Source organism: Chelonoidis abingdonii, chromosome 1 (assembly GCF_003597395.2).
Source record: "Chelonoidis abingdonii isolate Lonesome George chromosome 1, CheloAbing_2.0, whole genome shotgun sequence".
In the NCBI taxonomy this organism is placed as follows: Eukaryota; Metazoa; Chordata; order Testudines; family Testudinidae; genus Chelonoidis; species Chelonoidis abingdonii.
The window spans coordinates 313,174,259-313,193,936 of NC_133769.1; the positions used below are offsets into that span (position 1 = coordinate 313,174,259).

Genomic DNA, 19,678 nt, shown 5'->3' on the forward strand with positions numbered 1-19,678 from the left:
AGAGGCAGAGGTTTCAAAAGACCTGCTTTGTCCCACACCTTTCACAGCAGGTTTCTCAGCCCAGTGTTAGCCCTCAGCAAAAGGTTATTTGTGATGGGAGCTCAAGAGCTGCAGACTAGTAAGTCCTACACCTTCTGACCCTCATGTATTCTTTAGGGGTTGTCTAGCCCACTTTTTCAACACTTGGAGTTCAATGGCAATGGACAAGTGGGTGCGGAATGCCATCCATTCTGGCTATATGATACAGTTTATGTCCCTACCCCATCCATAACCCCTGCCCTGCCCTCTTTTGGGGGCTACTTGCACAAGAAGGTTCTCAGACAAGAAGTGGAATCCCTCTTAGAGTGAGAAGTGATAGAGCAGGTTCCTCATTAGTACCAAGGGAGAGGTTTTTACTTGACATACTTCCTAGCATCCAAAAAGAAGGTGGTTGGAGACACGTTCTCAATCTCTGCCATGTTTATTTTCAAATTCAAGTTTTGCATGGTCACATTGGCATCTATAATTCCTTCCCTGGAAAAGGACATGTGATTTACACCTGTCAACGTGAAGGACACCTACAGTCATGTGGACATGACCCTCTCACATGGTGATGCTCTATTTCTTCCATGGTCAGACCCTTTGAGCTATACCTTCCCTCCGCTACTACTCCTGCCTTGAGCTTTACACAAGATTCAGCAAGACAGGTCATAAGTCATCCTCACTGCCCTCAAGTGGCCCAGAAAGTTTTGATTCCCAGACCATCTATGCATGCCGTCTCAGGCACCAATCATTATTCCAACATTTCCTGATCTCCTGACCCAGGGGAATGGCCAGATCAAATGTCCCAACCTCCCTCTGCTTCATCTCAGGGCTTGATTTTTGGATGGGCATCATCCTTAGAGCTATCATGTTTTGAAGCTGTACAGAACATTTTTTCTAATATTAGGAAGGATTCCACTAGAAAATGTTACCTAGTTAAGTGGAAGCATTTTTTTTATCTGTGGGCATCAGATGTGTACCCCTGAAAGCTGCAGCTAATCTTCTTATTCTGGATATTATTTTTTTCCCTAAATACATTGTTTGTCTATCAGCTCCTTACGGTCCACTTGGCAACAATCAGTGCATACCATCCACCTTTGCAGGGCCACTCTGTCTTCGTGCACCCATTGGCTAGCAAATTCTGGAAAGGCGTAATTAAAATCTTTCTGCCTATAAAAAGCCCCACTCCTCAATGGAACCTGAATCTTGTTCTCTCCATATTAACTAAGCCTCCCTTTGAATCATTAGCTTCTAGCTCCATGTCTCTCCTGTCCTTGAAAGTCATATACCTCGTAGCTGTCACCTCACCCAGAAGGTTTGGTGAACTTGGAGCACTGATGGTGGATTCTCTTTACGCTGTATCCCACCCTAAATTCACTCCAAAGTATTTTCAGAGTTTCACCTTAACCAGTCAGTTCACTTAGCTGTGTTCTTCCCAAACCCACCCTCACCCTCAGAAGAAAGGGGTATCTATGTCCTCGATGTTTGGTGAACTTTAGCCTTTTACCTGCAGAGAACAAAACCAATCAGAAAGTCTCCCAGACTATTTCTTGTCAGACACTGTGCCTTGGTACAGGACTCCTCCACTGATGCATCTTTTAGAATGGTGGACTTTTGTTTGGCTCTGCCATCTACAACCTCGCACTCTCCTCTTATTTGGGTACTGCTGGTCAATCAGCCAGCACTCGAAGAAGAGAAAGCTACTTACCTTATAATAACTGGAGGTTCTTCAAGATAAGTGTGGTCCCAGACTGTGCTACACTACCCTCGCTCCTTTCCCTTTGCTGTGGATCTTTTTGTCTCTATAGAGAAAGAACTGGAGAGATGGTCAGTCCGCCCTGCCCTTTATCTCCTTGGTTGGAGCCACAAAGTGAGCCAGGGCATGTGTGCAGTCCTGCAGATGCTGCTTTCAAAATTCTCCAGCTCCTGGTGCATGGAGGACATATATATCCACAGTGCAATAAAGATAGGGGTCACACATCTCAAGAAACTTGCAGTTACTATGAAGTAAGTAAGTTTCTCTTGTGACATATACTTGTCCCAGGGTATTAAAGACAGAAGATGGGTGAGGTAATATCTTTTATTGGACCAACTTCTTTCTGTTGGTGAGAGAGACAAGCTTACAAGCCACAGTACCTTTCCAAGACTTGAAGAGCCCTGTGTGGATTGAAAGCTTCTCTCTCACCAACAGAAATTGGTCCAATAAAAGATATTACCTTACCCACGTTGTCTTTCTCATAGGAAGGCAGAAGCATTCAAAATGGCTGCATCAGGCACTAAAGTTGTTTGAAATTAATGCTACAGTAGCCTTAGATTTTTAAGATGAAAATTAGACTCTTCATCTTCTGCGGCTTTGATCCTTGTAAGTCTGTCAACGGCTTCCATTGCTAACTGAATAAAAATAAAAGTACAAATGAAGGAAATGAAATACAGTATTTCACCTGTGATAGAGCTATGATGACTTTGTATAATTACAAAGTTGCTTTGGATAGTTCCTATTTGGCCCTATACTGTCAGGAAACACCTGGGAAAATCTGTTACATAGTTTAAAAAACCAGCCACCCTGAATAGCCTGTGAAAGGAATGATTGCAAATGAGCAAGGCTGCATTAACTTTTCAACACCCTTTCTAAATTGTTTGCATAACTCCACTGATGAAAAAACCCTGCTCAAACCTTAATTATCAGAATTTGTGATCATGCCAATAGAAGATGCCATTGTACTGCGCTATTTTCAGCTGATAGTTTCTAAATTAATAGGACCCGAATCTTTGGTCCAAAATAATCTTTCTGGATATGCTGCAAAAGCCATCTGCTTGACAGAATTTGTGGAAGTGTCAAGGAATGTTTCTGCAAAAGTGGAAAGGGACATTACTACGCCTCTGACTTAGTGACCGTCTGAATTTATTTATTTCCTATATATGATTGTTTTTAAACTGCTGGACGGTCATCATTATGTGATTATAACAGTAATTATTAGGGTGCCTAGAGCTTTTTGTACAGTGACCTTTTTTTGTTTTAAATCTAAATAAATAAATGTTTGAATATATGTATGTATATAAATAATTGACAAATAGAAGCATTTGTGCAATACTAAGTTATTTCACTGTTGAGCGTTATCACTCATGGCAAAGGTTTTTCAGATTCCTGAATATATATGTTTGTGTGCATAGCATGATATAATTTTACTAAAAGCACTGAATTGTGAATGTGGAATTCATGAGTCAAAAGTAAAGGATACATAGCTTTCCTCCTATAAGGTACTATTTAATCTTTTACATATTTGAATGCTAATAAAATAATTAACACCAATTGACATTTCAGTCTTGGTTTAATTTTTAAATTAAAGTTTTTCTTGTTTCTTCTCAGCCCTCTGATGAAGATACTGTCTGCCTTAATGTACCAATGTCAAACATTATGGAAGAAGATCAGATTATAAAGGAAGATTCGGGTCACCACATCAACCTAGTCCAAGGTTTGAATGTAAAGAAGAGAACATTAACAGTAACAGGAATTCTGCCCACTATTCTATATGTAATGCTGTATGAGTGCAATTCACAAAAAACTTCCCAACCCAAGTTTCTACTAACAACATGGTTAAAACCGACTCCATCAGTTTACCACTGTTTTTCCTGGAAAATTTATGAAGTATGTTTAGTATTGTACTTCTAAGAATAATCACTTAGGCCTGAAACTACAAAGGCACTTAGGCACTTAAGCCCCAAACTTAGATGCCTGCTATCTCACTTGAGGTGCCTGGATGCCTGTCTCCTGCCTCAGCCTCAGAGTGATCTACGAACCTGAGGAAGGTAGGCGTTTGTCTACCTAACTTGCATGCATATCCTGATCTCTGTAGGCGTGTTCCGAGGCTGCCTACTGGATCGGGTACCATTCAAAATCTGGGCATCAGAGCAGGAGGAGGACATGGAAGGTGGAGGTGGTGGTGCACCTTTAAATTTTAGCCTAGTGGTTAGAGCACTCACCTGGGATGTGGGGCAACCAGGTTCAATTCAGTTCCCTCCTCAGGCAGAGGGGAAAAAGGAATTAAACACGGGTCTCCCATACCTTGCAGGAGAGTGCTCTAACCACTGAGCAAGGGCATACAATAACTCCCAACTTAATGTCCTCTCGCTTAACATTGTTTCGATCTTACATCCCTGCTCAATTACAGAACATGCTCCATTTAAAGTTGTGCAATGCTTCGCTATAATGTCCTGCTTTGTCCACAGCTGGCAGCGACCCTATCAGCTCCCCTGTGCCCCCCCCCCACACCTCCTGCCTGCCGACAGACCCTGCGGATCAGTGCCTTCCCCTTCCTCCCCCCACCTCCTACCCGCGGCAATCAACTGGCTTGTGGAGTTCAGCAGGGAGTGGGGAGGAGCGAGGACTTTGCGTGCAGGCTCCCCTCTCCCTCCCCTGCCTCGGGCAGGAGGCAGGGGAGGAAGGAGGAGCCTGCGCACCTAGTCCTCCCTCCTGCCCCCTGAACATCACAAGCCAGCTGATTCCCGTGGGGAGGAGGGAGGGGGAGGGGAGAGGACGCAGCACACCTGCCTCCTGCCCACAGCAATCAGCTGACTTGAGGTGTTCAGGAGGCGGAGGGAGAGGGAGCCTGCGCACCATATCCTCGTTCCTGCCTCCTGAACCCTGCAAGCCAGCTGATTGCTGCGGGCAGGAGGCAGGGGAGGAGGGGGGAGGAGCAAGGATGCGGCATGCGGAGTAAAACGGGGGAGAAGAAAAGGTGGGTTAAGGGTAGAGGCTTGAGGGAAGGGGTGGCGTGGGCGGGCCAAGGGTTGAGCCTCCCACCCTGGTGCTTGCAGAGTAGGGGAAGCTGCCACCGCTGTTGCACAACGTGCTTCTCCTAGGCTACAAGATCTTCAGCCTCCTTGCCTGCCTCACTGTCTCCAGTGCCAATGGGCTGTGCCTGTGTGGGGTAAGGCTAGCGCATCTCCCAACTATAGTACTGTACTGTACTGTATGGCCAAAAAGAATTCCCTGCAACCTAACCCCCACACTTACATTCATTCTTATGGGGAAATTGGATTCGCTTAACATCGTTTCACTTAGTCGTATTTTTCAGGAACATAACTGTAACGTTAAGTGAGGAGTTACTGTATTCTAATGTGGGGCTCCCTCAGTCTCTCCTATTGAAGCTTTCTACTGTGTATACTTAGTCATTGGGCCAGTGAGAGAAAATGACTCTGTAGCCTGATGGTTAGAGCACTCACCTGGGAAGTGGGAGTACAAGAAATAGATCAGGTATCTGCTTCCTAGACTGACCTAAAATGTACTCTAGTCTGTGTATCTTAATTTTTGTATTGTTGGTGACATTTGTTGCATTTACAATTGATTGATTGCTTTCCATGAGTCATATTCTTCTCTGTCTCACTGGTGTAATTTAGGAGTAACTCCATTGACATAAATAGAATTGTTCCTGAATTTTACTTGAGATCAGAATCCAGTCATGTGTCACAACATAAAATAAATATGCATTAAAAGTAAAATGTCTACACTTAATTAGTAGTGGTCCAGTGGACTTTTAGTCCAAAGTCTTATTCTCTGTTTTTATCATTCTTGTACCTTTTGGATTCATTTTTGGCTATGTTGCTGGGCCCTACTACATTTAAAAGGTTCCTTAGGTGACTCTGATTTAAATGCAAAGTTGGAAAAACTCAGAAATAATTTTTGTATCTTTTTGGGTCTTTTGGTCTCATTTCTCATTGGTAGAATTTCATCAGGGACCTTCGCTCATGATTCACAATGAGAAGACAAGAGAAGCAGGAAACCAGTTTGCTGAAGGATCACATCCCCTCACGACTGAATTTATGAGCTACATCAAGGCAAGTTTGTGATCAATTTTACGTGAAAAAAATCTCATGACTACCTTTCTAGCAAGCAGAAATGATAAACTGTTGGCACCTTGCTTTTAATAAGAGAAGTGCAATTGATATTCATTCTCATCAGTTCAATGCCACAGAGTGCAAACATGAGCATGCAGATTAATCAGAACAGTAATTTTAAAGCTGTGTGGTCAGGTTACCCATAACTCTTATTCTAACCTCACCTTAATCCTTGAGATCTGTCATTTGTTTTGTTTTTGTTTGTTTTGTTGTTTTTAATTAGCAGATGTGTTCACCAGTAAAAGTTTACATTTTTCTTCGAGTTCTGGTCCCTATGCATATTGCACATGTGGTACACATTTGCTTCATGTTCCTGAGACTGGAGAATTGGCAAGTAGTGCCTGTTGGTCCACGCCGGCATCCTGGCATTCCTCATGTCCAGTACCGAGGTTATAAGAGGAGGCGTGGACTGCCTGCCTCTCTAGTTCCTTCTTACCGCCAAATGATCTGGGTAGAATCCTCTGTGTCCGTAGCATCTTTATCGTCTTTTTATCTGTAAATGTGTTGTAAATTCTTAGTGTTTACTGGTTTTGGTACTTTTTTAGTAGCTTTTCATAGTTAATATAAAGAGGACTATGCCCAACATTTTGGGGTTTAAGAGCTTAGTATCCTGCCTCCATTTCCTTTTGGTCAGTGATGACCATCATTGCTGCCTTCACTGCCTAGAGGAGGCTCACATCTCCACCAAGTGTAGCGTCTACCACTCCTTTCCTCCCTGAACCTGAGAGGGAGGAGAGCTTCAACTGAGAAGGTACCTCATGGAGAAAACCATGAGGCCCCAGTGGGATTCAGGCTGGCAGGACCCCTCGGTATGTTGGCCTCAGTCTGCGAGCAACATCCTTCTGAGTGTGAGCTCTGGAGCAGAGGACAGATCTAGTAAGCCCAAGGACATATTGTCTTGGGTCTCTCATGAGAGTAACGGACACTGTCACGGACACAAGACCAGATCTCTTTTCAGATCCTCTCACAAAAGGAGGGATCCTTCCATGACTTCTTCCAAATCAGATGTGTCTTAGACTTAGGCCAGCCTAAACCTCCTGACCATAAGAGTAAGGCATGCAGAATCAGGGATACATTGGTATTGACTCCTGTACCAATAGCAAGCCAAGAGATTGGCATCTGCCGGCACCAACCATCAGCTCCAGACAAGAAGAATCTTCTTAGATGGTACTGGCCCACCACCATAAGGATCCACCAAGCCTAAGCACATGGATACACCAAATCTGTCTGTACCAACTACCAGGACATCTCACACTCCTGATCGGACTGAGATTTGTACCTCCCCAGAGGATATTTGTGCTCTACCTTATTCTCATTCTTCTCTTCTCTCAGGTCTAGACCTTTTAAGGGATGTTTCGACACCAGAGGAGGATCCCACTTCGAGGAGAAGAAGCTATTCCCCTATTCCATCCATTCATTGTCTCCCTTTACTGTTACCAATGGCACTGCCAACGGAAACAGATCCTGCCTTTTCATTGGCTCGTCTTCGGTGTCAGATTCAGTCTTCACCTTCACATGGGGAGGTTAACCCAGATAGAGCCTCTGTTCTATCTTGGACCCATCTTCCACCCAGACATGATTACCAGCAGTCCCTTGAGTACCCAATACATTGGAATCCCCCTCAACCAGCATTTGGGGCCCTACTGGGGCCTACGGAATCCCTGAGCATAGCACCCTGGATCCTTGCAGGAGTCTGACTGACCCTGTTCCCCTAGACAACAGCAACCAGCTCTGCCAGAGCACGTGGAAAAGAAAGATGTTAAGCAGGATCCACTTATACCGGCAGTATCGACAAGCATGGGCTATCATGCCATCCTCACCATCCCTGCCTGATGACCACAGGCAATGCTAATAACTTTTGTATAGGGTGGTGACTGAACTTCATATCCCACTTGAGGAGACCCATGGTACAGCATAAGCTCCTGGACATCCTGCAGTAAACAAGTTCCTCATGGAGCGAGCCAGGGTAATATGGCACGCACCCGCATCTTGAAGCCCTATCCCTAAAACGGCTGAGATATTTTGTAGCTGTGAAAGAGGCAGAAATTTTGTTCACCCACCTTAATCCCCAACTCCTTAGTAGTTCAAGTAGCCACATAAATGTCCAGGCAGCAACACGCTAAGACTACCCAGGCAGAGAAGGATACTGAACACGTCGACCTTCTAGGGACAAAGATATTCTCATCTACCAGCCTCCAGTTTAGAATTGCTAAGTGTAATTTTACAAACTACTCCAAATTTCTGTAATTTAAAGACAAATTCCAATTTTTGATGAGGGTAAACTGATGAGGTTGACACAGTTGATACCATACCTAGAGCCATAACAACGGCACTAGTTATGCAGCACGAATCGTGGCTTCTGTCTTCGGGACTCCCCATTGAGGTTCAGAATACTACCGAGGATCTTCCCTTTGATGACTCTTACTTCTTTAACAAGAAGATGGATGAGTCTTTACACTCATTGAAAGGTTCCAAGACTATCCTCAACTCCTTGTGCATGTATATTCTAGCCCCGAAGAGGAGACACCATAAACAGGTGTACAAATCAAGGCTTGTTCCACGGCCTTTCTACCAATAGATCCCATGTGAGCCATCGTGCAAATGCCAGAAGGTGCAAAGACCAAGGTATCCAACCCCATCCACTTTGACATCAGCCACCCAAGCCCATCTGCCAACTAAAGGTTACTTTTGAAGGGATGCTTGAGAACTGAGAACCACCACTGATGCCATCCCCAACTACTCTCCGAAGCTTTGGTGGCATACTTCCTCCACAACTGGAGGGCTATAGCAACAGACAAGTGGGTTCTAGATGTCATCCACTTTGGCTACATCATCAAGTAGAGAGGCCGTAGCCCCGGGAATGGGGGAAAGGCATCTGTTCCCCACCCCGTAACCCTACATGCCCCAAGCTCTCCCAAAGCCCCATCACTGTCCCCCACCTCACTACACTGCCTCCTCCCACCTTACACATCCTCCACACCCACCTGTGTGTGTGGTTGGTGCGCAGCCCTTGATGGCCTGCTGTGCACACCTTAGAGGGAACACAGGTGAGAGTTTCGCTATTCAGTCCTAAATGAAATAATCTCTGAATGGGGAATGACATCCTGGGACTCGTTCACCTCCCATATGAACAAGAACATCTTCTACTATCCTGGACAGACCACCTGAAGTATGCCTTTCCTCCCATTCCACTGGTCCCACATGTTCTGCGGAAAATGTGCCATGAAAAAATGTGCGTTATTCTCATAGCACCCAACTGGCCCAGGCAGTTTTGGTTTCTGGACCTCCTGCAAATATCAGCCCGTCCTCCTCAGCATCCGCCCCATCCCAGATCTGCTAACCCAGGAGTATGGTAGAAGCAGACATCCCAACCCAAACCCTCTTCACCTCATAGCCTGGTATTTGGATGGGCATCAGAAGTGGAGTCTTGGCATGTACACCTTTAAAGGGTGTTCAAACTGTTCATTACCACGACAGAGAAGACTCCATGAGAAAATGATGTGTAGCTAAATGAAGGCGTTTCTGTACCTGGATGCAACAAAACTAGTTAGCTCCAGAGACAGCAGATATCCAGGCTATTTTCTAGACTATCTTGTCACTCTCAGATATCAGCCTTTCTTTTAGCTTGCTGTGGGTGCGCAGCAATCAGTGCCCTCCACCTTTGGGTAAAGGGCTATTCTATTTATGCTTACCCGATAACAGCCAGATTCCTGAAGGGTCTCACTAAGATCTTCCCACCAGGAGCAAAGCCAGCACCACAATGAGACCTCAGTCTTTTTCTCTCAATACTTACAGGCCACCCTTTAAATCATTGGCTACATGTTCAGCGTTCCACCTATCAATGAAAGTCACCACCTGCATCGCCATCACTTCAGTCAGGAGGGTGAGTGAACTGGTGGCACTCATGGCCAACCCACCATATTCCACATTCCATAAGGAAGAAGTTTCCCTTCGCCTCCATCTGAAATTCACCCGAATGGTAGTCTCCTACTTTCACATAAATTAATCAATTCACTTACTGGTATTCCTTCTGAAACCTCATGCTTCCAGTGAAGAGAGGCAACTTCATTCCCTCAACATTAGATCACCTTTAGCTTTTTATCTGCAAAGAACTAAACCTGTTAGGAAAACGCTCTGATTTGTCCCTATGGCAGAGCGATCATGGGGACAAGCGTGATCTGCTCATAGGCTGTCTTAAGTGGATCTCTGGCTGCATCTTCTTTGCAATCAGTTAGCACAGCTCCCTGGGCATTTATAAGGTGGCTACCTGGAGTTCTATCCACACCTACTTGAAGGATTATGCTTTAGTCCAAGACTCCTCTTCAAATGAAGTCCTTGGGAAAGTGGTATTACAGATCTCTAGACCACCAGCATCCTCTCACCGCGTCCTCTTTCCATGGTCACCCACCCATAGAATACACATAGGGACCAGCACTTGAAGAAGAAATGCAGGTTAGTTACCAGTAAATGGAGGTTTGTGAAATGTGTGCTTCCTATCTGTATTCCACTACCTACCCTCCTTCCCCTCCACTTTGGGTCATGTCTGGATTCGTGGCAGAGAAGGAACTGGAGAGGCAGTTGGTCCACACCTTCCCTTATACCGTTGGTGCTGAGCACCAGAAACCCAGGGCACAGGCATGGACCAACAGACATTATTTCAAATTCTTCAGTCTCAGGCACATGGAGGAAATGCATGCCACGTGTGAAATACAAATAGGGACCACACATCTTGAAGAACCTCCAATTACAGGTAAGTAATTTCTATTTATACTTTTAATTGGGCATTTTTTTCATGCATGTCCAGGCTACAGTGATGCTCAGGTGTCTAAAGTTATGAAAAGATGATGGGTTATAAATGTGCATTTAGTTTGTAAAGATCTTGGTAGAAATGTCAAGACCTCCAAAGACAAAGGATGATATCTGCTTTTTGATAAGCTGAGTAAGGATGTACTTCTCTTGAAAAATACAGTGAATAAGGTTCAGTGACTACTTTTCTCAAAGGAGTCTGTTTGTAGCACTGTAGCAATAAGGTATGTGTGGTAGTGGGGAGTTAGAGCTATGGATAAGTTTAATGAATTATGTAGAAAGCGATGGGTTTTTTCTGAACAGAAACTTTGGAATTGTATTAATTGGTATTTCTTTTATGTACTGTAGCTATTTACATCATTACTAGTGAAAACTAAGGGTATATCTATACTACCCACCGGATCGGCGGGTAGTGCTCAATCTATCAGAGATCAATGTATCGCGTCTCTTCTAGACGCGATACATTGATCCCTGAACACGCTCCCTGTCGACTCCAGAACTCCACCAGGGCGAGAGGTGGAAGCAGAGTCGACGGGGGAGCGGCGACCGTCAATCCCGTGCTGTGAGGACGCGAAGTAAGTCAATCTAAGTCAATCCAAGGTACTTCGACTTCAACTACGCTATTCTCGTAGCTGAAGTTTCGTATCTTAGATCGATCCCCCCCTAACCTCCCCCAGTGTAGACCAGGCCTTAGGTGGCTGTGTGAGAATGCACTCTGTCAGCCACTGTTCCTGCTTTGCCCCTTCGCTGCCTTCATGGGTAGTTGGTTAAACTTTGTGAAAATATTACTCTTGTATTGCTGGCATGGTTAGTGAACACTTTGGCTGTCAGCTATGTTCTGTCCAGCTGTGTAAATCACATCTGCCAAGGGAATGCCGTAGCTTACACTTCTGACAGTTTTCAGAATTGATCTGTGACATCTCTTAGGTTGCTCCATTGTACCTCTGTGTAGTTTTCTGAATTGCATGTTCTCCATTTTCATTATCCTCTGCCCCCTTTCTTATCATGGAATTGGATCTTTTGCACCATTCCTGAATAATATCTCTCTGAGAAAGTTGCAGTAAAATCCTTATAAACGATCCATAAATCATTCATGAATACAGCCACTTTGTAATTCATGAATTTCAGCTGGTTTGTTATGTAATGTAACATAACTCAATTTTTGGACTGATTTCATCATATATCCCATAATAGTAGGATTTGTATGAAACTTTTTATGCCAAGGTTTGAACAATGTTTATTTTCATATGAGAATTTATTTGCTGGCCAGCTTTGCCAGATTTTTTTTTTAAGGACAAAGCAATCTGAAGAGGTCCTGCGTACTTGCCATTAAATTCCTTTCTGAGAGAAAAGTGCTAGATAGCCACGGTGGAGAGAACAGATGTGGTTTCCTGACCTCTTTGAAGTGGAGGGAAAGGAACTTCTAGGTGTGCAAAAGGACTTACCTTTTTGTAATCCTTCACCCTATTTCCTTTGGCAGCACAGCTCTTGCAGGTGTAATTCTACCAATCAAAGGGCCTCCCCAGTAGTTTTGCAGTAGCAGCCATAGAGCGCATATACATTAAGAACAGTGTGAAAAAAAATCCCCAAACACTCTCAGCCCTCAGTGGCCTCTGCGAAAGAAAATGTAAACTGCTTAATTTAAAAATGTTTTTGTAAAACAGCACATTTCAAATATATTTACTTGTATCAGATACCTACACTTCTGAGTGAGTGAAGGTATCTTAAGAGTGCAGTAATACATCCATGTTGCTTGTTGTTATTGCTTACTGGATAGATAAACAAATCCTACAGTATCATTAAATGTGGCAAGTGTTTATTGCTGGGATATTCTCTGATAACTATTAGGAAGAGTTTTTTATGGATGTTGGACATGTGGGATGTAATATGTCAGCTCTGGGAAAAAGGTGGGGATTAAAAAAAGAGGGTCATTGAAACTAAAATTTTTATTTTGTTTTGATTTGCATTTTTCATTTAAAAATCCTGCACGTTTTTGAAAGAAATGACTTTCTTTTCATTTTGTTCAAAATTTTTCATGCAAAATTTTTTTCATCCACCCAGCTCTAATATACACCTATATAATGCTTTACACCTTCAAAGTACTTTACAAACATCACCTATTTAATTTTCACATCTCTTTTGTGAAGTAGGTGAGTAATGTTATCCCTGCCTGACATATGGACATGTAGGCATAGAGAGATTAAGGGAGACAGTTTTCTCCTGAGGATCAACATGGTTAGGTAGAAGGAAATGGAAGACTTCTATCTACTCTCTCCTCCCCCAAACTGGATCTTCCATTAGAAGCTGCCATTAAATGCCTGTTGCGCATTAACACTTTCTCCCCTCTAAGATGTGCTTTAGAACTATTGGCTAGTCCCTCAACAATGCCCTCAGCCTGGCTGTAATATAGCATTTTCGGCACCTCATTGTAGAGTGTGTTGCAGAGCTTAGTTCAGGGATGCAGAGGTGCTGTTAAAGAATTTCAGAGTGGGAAAAATATTGCCTCAGATGTGCATTTTGATACCCTCTTGATGCTAATGACAGGTGAGATTAGCAAAAGGGCTTGAGCTAACAGTCCACAGGTTTTATGAGGGGGAGGGTTGAGGCAAGGCATTTTCCTTGTTGATCTGCAAGAGTGCGAATTTGTTGGGCTCTTTAGTTGACACTACAGATCTTATATATCTTTTTCTCAAGATGTATTTTAGGAAGGTGGGAGACTTTAAGGCTAGGATAAGTTATTGAAGCATATCCACATGAGAGTTTGAACCAGTTTAACTAAATTGATTTAAAACATAGCTTGTTAAAATGGTTCAACTTGCAGTATAGACAAGGCCTTAGTTTTAGTGGATTTGGGAGGACTTTATGAGAGATTGGTCCTAATTTGTGTGCTTTATTATTTAATTTGTGTACATAAGCCCAAAGTTTCAGATCGTTATCTTTTAAAATAAATTAACATAAATAAGGTTTAATGCAGATTTGTGACACAGATGGTGGGAGGGCATAGTTATTTTTCATTGTATAAAATATCTATATATTCTGTTGGAGAGATCAAATGCTTCATTATTTACTTAATGAAAACTAACAGATGAAAAGAGTGGCTTTATTTGTGGTATTGGAGACTGACTTTGGGAATAAAGCTATATTTTGTGATGAGGAATGTTAGAGATGCCAGTGCACAATTCAGTGATACATCTGGTAGAATCAGATGGCATTTATTGATACAGGGTTCCTGAGATGGATGTGCCAAACACATGGCATTGAAAATAGTTAGTCCTTTTGTCTGTTATTTATTCCCTGCCAGTGCAAGTGCACATCCATTCAGACAGCTTCCGTCCTAACTGGCAACTGAATTATTTCAGTGTTTCTGCATGTTGGAGATGAAAAAGAAAGCAAGTGTATAAAGTTCCAAATGGAAAGATAAGTATCAGATGCACCTTTACAAATATTAACCAGCAGTTCATAATTATGGATGCACCTGGTAGCAACTCCACAGTTGGAGATCTGTTTTAAAATGGGGTTAGAAAGAGGCACAAATTCTTGTTTTCCCCCCTAGAAGTAGGTGACAAAATTGGTGTGCAATTTCCCACAATTAGTTTTAAGATGTGAATTTTCTATGAGGTTTATGTTTTTGTTTCTTTTAATAATTTCTAATGGGATGCCTTTGAATTAGGGCTCTGGCTAAAATATATCATTCGCAGATCTACTTTCATCATTAACTGATATTGCTTTAAAGCAGTGGTTCCCAAACTTGTTCCACCACTTGTGCAGGCAAAGCCCCTGGTGGGCCGGGCTGGTTTGTTTACCTGCCACGTCTGCAAGTTCAGCCGATCGCAGCTCCCAGTGGCCACGGTTTGCTGCTCCAGGCCAATGGGAGCTGCTGAAAGTGGTGGCCAGTACGTCCCTCGGCCCGCGCCACTTCCAGCAGCTCCCATAGCTTTAAAGTATTATCTAAATCGGGGTAAGCAACCTATGGCACGTGTGCCAAAGGCGGCACATGAGCTGATTTTCAGTGGAACTCACACTGCCTGGGTCCTGGTCACCAATCTGGGGGGCTCTGCATTTTAATTTAATTTTAAATGAAGCTTCTTAAACATTTTAAAAACCTTATTTACTTTACATATAGCAATAGTTTAGTTATATATTATAGACTTATAGAAAGAGACCTTCTAAAAACATTAAAATGTATTACTGGCACGCAAAACCTTAAATTAGAGTGAATAAATGAAGACTTGGCACACCACTTCTGAAAGGTTGCCAACCCCTGATCTAAATGCACAAAACTTAGTAGAAAAGTGGACCTTTAGAAGATCTGTTTCTTTTTTAAAAAATGAATGTAAAGTGATTTGTAGCCATTATTCACATTATAACTACATTTGTCTGTAAGAGTGTATCTTTCATCATATAAATAAATATTTTCCTGCTGCACTTCAAATGCCAACCGCAGTGGTCCACCCCTTCCTTTCTCATATATTACCAATCCCCAAGTACACACAAAAAAAAATCATAGAAAATTAATGCGGAAAAACTTTGTTATGAAGCACTCAGGATTGCTGTACACGTCTGACACAAACCCATCGAAACAAGGAAATGAGAAGTAACCTAACAGTTATTCCCTCTTTCTCCACCCACAAGCACACATCTTTACATTCACAGCTACAGTACAAAACAGTTCATGCACCACTTAGTAACAAAGCTCTTTGTGTATTAATCTATCTTTAAATAGTGATGGAATGGTCTTGATTCTCCTCCCACATATAGGAGTTTAACACTAATGTAAGTCCATTGATTTCAGTGAAGTTACTCCTGATTTACTGTGGTGTAAATGAGAGGAGAATTAGGTTCATGCTTAATTGATGGTTTATTTGCATACATCAAAAGGATATGAGAGAAAATGGGGACATTCAGTACATAATTCTCATGTTGGTTGACTTATTTTTATATTTAAATGAGGTTAAGCTTTGCCCTCAATAGAATCTGACAATTTAATGAAAATTGGTGTAATCAGTATCTTAGTTGGGGGTGGAGAAATAGCAATGAAGTACAGACCTTAGATTGCTTCAATTAACCACTCTAAACTGATAAATGAACTAGGTCAGTGCTTAGTCAGAAAAGGAAACATTTTATCTGTCTACTTTAATGGCAAATTTCTGTCCTAATGTTCAGTGTAATGTCTGTTCACAGGGCAGAGCAGCAGAATGTGATGAATTATTGCGAATAGAAGAGGACACACATTGGCAAACAGAAGGAATGTAAGTATTCATTTATGTACATAATGAAATAATATCGGTTATAAATTTTAGGTGATCAAAATTTAATTTGCCTTTTGAGTATTTTCTTACCAGCTTATTATTTTGTATACAAGGAAGCATGACATTTATATAACAATACAATTTGCCTGCATTTTGCTATTTATAGTATATTGATTAACACAGTGAAAATTTTATTAACATCAATATATTTGTATGTACCTAGAGAATGCAAGTGTTGTTGAACTGGATACTGACTTTACATTTGCTAATATTATTTGTAAAAGGTCAAAAGGCCTGTGTCAACATTTTTAAGGCCAAAGTTTGGCCTATGATAAAAATGTTATAATTTGGTTGGAAAAATGCTGAAACTTTGTGTGTGCGTGTGTGTGTGTTTTAACACACTTTCCTGGCCCTGTAATAATAGTTAATTCAAAAACACTATTTCAAGACTGGTGTTGACAAACATCAATCGATGAACATACATGAAATAGATGGTTTACAATGAAACTGAACTGTTAATTGAAGTTTTTGTTAAGCAAGACAACAGTGTTCATTTCTGCTTTGCTAAAAGTTCAGATGAAAAAAATCAATAGTTGCCAAAAGAATAAAGAAAAATTAGGTTCTTTTAAAGCTTTTAAAAGTATTACAAACATTTCAAACTAAAAGATAAAATACTATTTTAAAAATTGCCAGTATCCTTATACTAGAACAATAAACTTCATTAATCAAGTAAAAAAATAGTTGGTAATTAAATTATTTCAGCATCAGAAGTCAGGATGTTTAAATTGAATGAAATGATAGATGGGGGAATAACTATTTAGTTCATTGTCTTCTAAACAGACTTCCTAGTTTCCACCTGAAAATTTCCAAATCCTACAGCTGTATATGAATATGCACAAATACAGGATTTTGCTATACAATTTAAACAGCCAATTTGAAAATATTGCCCATTGATTTAAATTCTAACTCCTTTGATACTCACTGTAGTGTCTTTGTTTCCTATTGTAGAACAAATACATCAAACAAGCAAAATATTGATATAGCCATGATAGATAATTTAAAAGAAGCAGTAGATTTGCTACAAGATCCCAACAGGTATGTTCATATCAGAGGGTCTTCTGATGTAAGTAATATGGTGTATAGGAAATTCTGCGAGGGTCAAAGTAAAAAAATGTGGTTTTTTTTGTTTTTTTCCATGACTAAATGCCTTCTGCTCTGCATCAATGGGATGTGGGATGTTAACTAGATAGCAGGGGATATGACATGGTGCCTGGAAGGTCATGGGGGATGTGAGAATGCACAGTTGGCAAGATGGGTTTGGCTTCTCCCCCTCTTCACATCCTTCACCTTTCTGTTGCCTGAGGCTGAGGGGGCTGGGCTGGCTGATTGGCTCTTGCAAACCCCTTCCACCATTTAAACTTTTCCAAGCTTTTCAATAGCTTCTTATATTGTTAGCTGCCTTGCCCTCCTTCCCTATAGTTGTAGCATAGGAGTTGTATTTTCAACATACTACTGGACTGGCTAATTGTCTGTTTTGGGAGGAGGGAGAATTTTTCCCATTGGATCAAATTGACTGAGTTTTTTTTTTTATTATTCTCAGTGTATTATGGAGGCTCAATTAGGTTGAAAGCAACAGAACAGGGGTCGGCAACCTTTCAGAAGTGGTGTGCCGAGTCTTCATTTATTCACTCTAATTTAAGTTTTCGTATGCCAGTAATACATTTTAATGTTTTTAGAAGGTCTCTTTCTGTAAGTCTATAATATATAACTAAACTATTGTTATATGTAAAGTAAATAAGGTTTTTAAAATGTTTAAGAAGCTTCATTTAAAATTAAATTAAAATGCAGAGCCCCCCAGATTGGTGACCAGGACCCAGGCAGTGTGAGTTCCACTGAAAATCAGCTTGTGTTCCGCCTTTGGCACGTGTGCCAGAGGTTGCCTACCCCTGCAATAGAACTTGAAAGTTTAACATTAGGAAAAGTACAGTTGTCAGCTCCCAGAGATAAATGAGACACAGGGTTTCGCTAGTTGACCTCATGCCCATATGGGATGGGGCCATCTGGTCTTCAGGGAGCAGTAGAGAGGATTCCAAAGTGAGGAGAGTCCTGGGGTAGTTTGAGGAGGGTCTAACCTGGCTTATTGGTTATAAGATGAGAGTTTTATTATCCCACAATGGAACCAGCTAAATGTCTGGTATGTGAAAGCAGGGGGTGGTGCATAGCGCCCCTATTCCATGTTAAATTAATAAAGTTGTGGCCTGACATTTAAATTCATCCCTGCATCTGTCATTCCATCACTTGAATGTTCCTATTAAAGTATGTTTGGCTGTTAAAGTTATTTGTTAGTATACAAGGTGTTCTTCAGGAATGGGTTGTCAGATGTTCTTAACTTGACAAGTTCATAAAAAAGAAAATTAATTGTTATGTGACCTTTTGACTAAGAGTAGCTTAGGTATAATCTCCCCTAGATAGTATGCACAGGATTCCCATTATTTTAATACAGTTGTGTCCAAACTTTTCCTGTCGCCATCCCCCAACCCTCACCAGAAATGGGATCTGTCCATGCTCCCCCTCTCCCTTCGTTACTGCACAGTTGGCTCGACAGAGGAGCTTGGGGGAGCAGCTGGGTTTAGAGGCGGAGCGGCAGATTGGAGTTGGGGCTGGTGTTGGAGCTGGCCTGGGGTCGGAGCAGGAAGTAGAGTGGAGCTGCAGGTGGGGCTGGAGCAGGGGGTAGAGTACAGTTGCGGCTGGGAGCGGGGGTGGAGGAGTGGGTTGGGAACAAAGCTGCAGCTGGGACCAGAGCTGAGGGCAGAGCAGGGCTGTGTGGCACCACTAGGGGGGTGCGCCCCACAGTTTGGGGACCATTGTGGAACTGTAAATATAATAGAAGCACAGGAATTATAGATGAAGAAACCTATTTAATCCAGCCATCTAGTTGCACAGAACTGTTCCCCACCATCATTTTTCTAATGCTTTGTCTAGCCTAATTTAAACTTTTTCTAGGGATGCATCTGAAAAAGAATATAAGCCCCACTCTATACTTGCAATTGCCCAGTGGCAGTAGGAGCAGGCCCTTTGTGAACGAAAAAAAGATCCGTTTTTTTAATTGTTCTAGTAAATGTATTGTCTGCTCACTTTGCAAATACTTCCCCTTTTAGTTCAGAGGATGAATTTACTTTAGCTCATGCTGGACAGTTGTCTCTAGAAGTGTTTGTTGGTTTGAATTAGGTAAGGCAGGTGTTTTTGCTTCATAAAAGAGAAATAACCTCACCAGTTAGAAAAGTTTGTGCATATTAGTTCTGAATTCAGTAATGCAACATTCCAGGTGGCATTTCTTCTGCCCCTCGCCTGAGACATGCTCTTTTAATTGGAACAAATGTTGCTATTTAAAAACAACAACTTTAGTTTTAAAAATGTGTTAATTAGACATAACAATGAAAAGGTTTCAGTTCTCACTCTTGTAAATAATTCTATTTGTCATTAATAACTCAGTGCTGTAACTCATAACACTACACACCTTTCCCCTACCAAACAGAGAAGAGATGTTTAAAAATGTAAGGAAATGTTGTTTTAATATTTGTTTAACTAGGTTTCATATTCCGAATATATATTATGAAGCAAATGCATTTGCAATGCTCACTTATCCGTGAACATTCAGATGGGCTGTTTATTTCAAATACTGCTGTTAAGAATAGCCAATCATGCTG

General features: G+C 41.8%; 1 protein-coding gene across 1 annotated transcript in view; it reads left to right on the plus strand.

Annotated features, from left to right (window-relative positions):
- The window catches only part of LRCH1 (leucine rich repeats and calponin homology domain containing 1), a 156,853-nt gene that overhangs the window by 73,760 nt on the left and 63,415 nt on the right, over positions 1 to 19,678 (plus strand). Inside the window, exons 8-11 of the mRNA XM_075065407.1 lie at positions 3,389 to 3,494; positions 5,744 to 5,856; positions 15,904 to 15,971; positions 16,980 to 17,066. Of these exons, the coding sequence (XP_074921508.1) occupies positions 3,389 to 3,494; positions 5,744 to 5,856; positions 15,904 to 15,971; positions 16,980 to 17,066 (374 nt within the window). The remainder of the gene's footprint in view (positions 1 to 3,388; positions 3,495 to 5,743; positions 5,857 to 15,903; positions 15,972 to 16,979; positions 17,067 to 19,678) is intronic.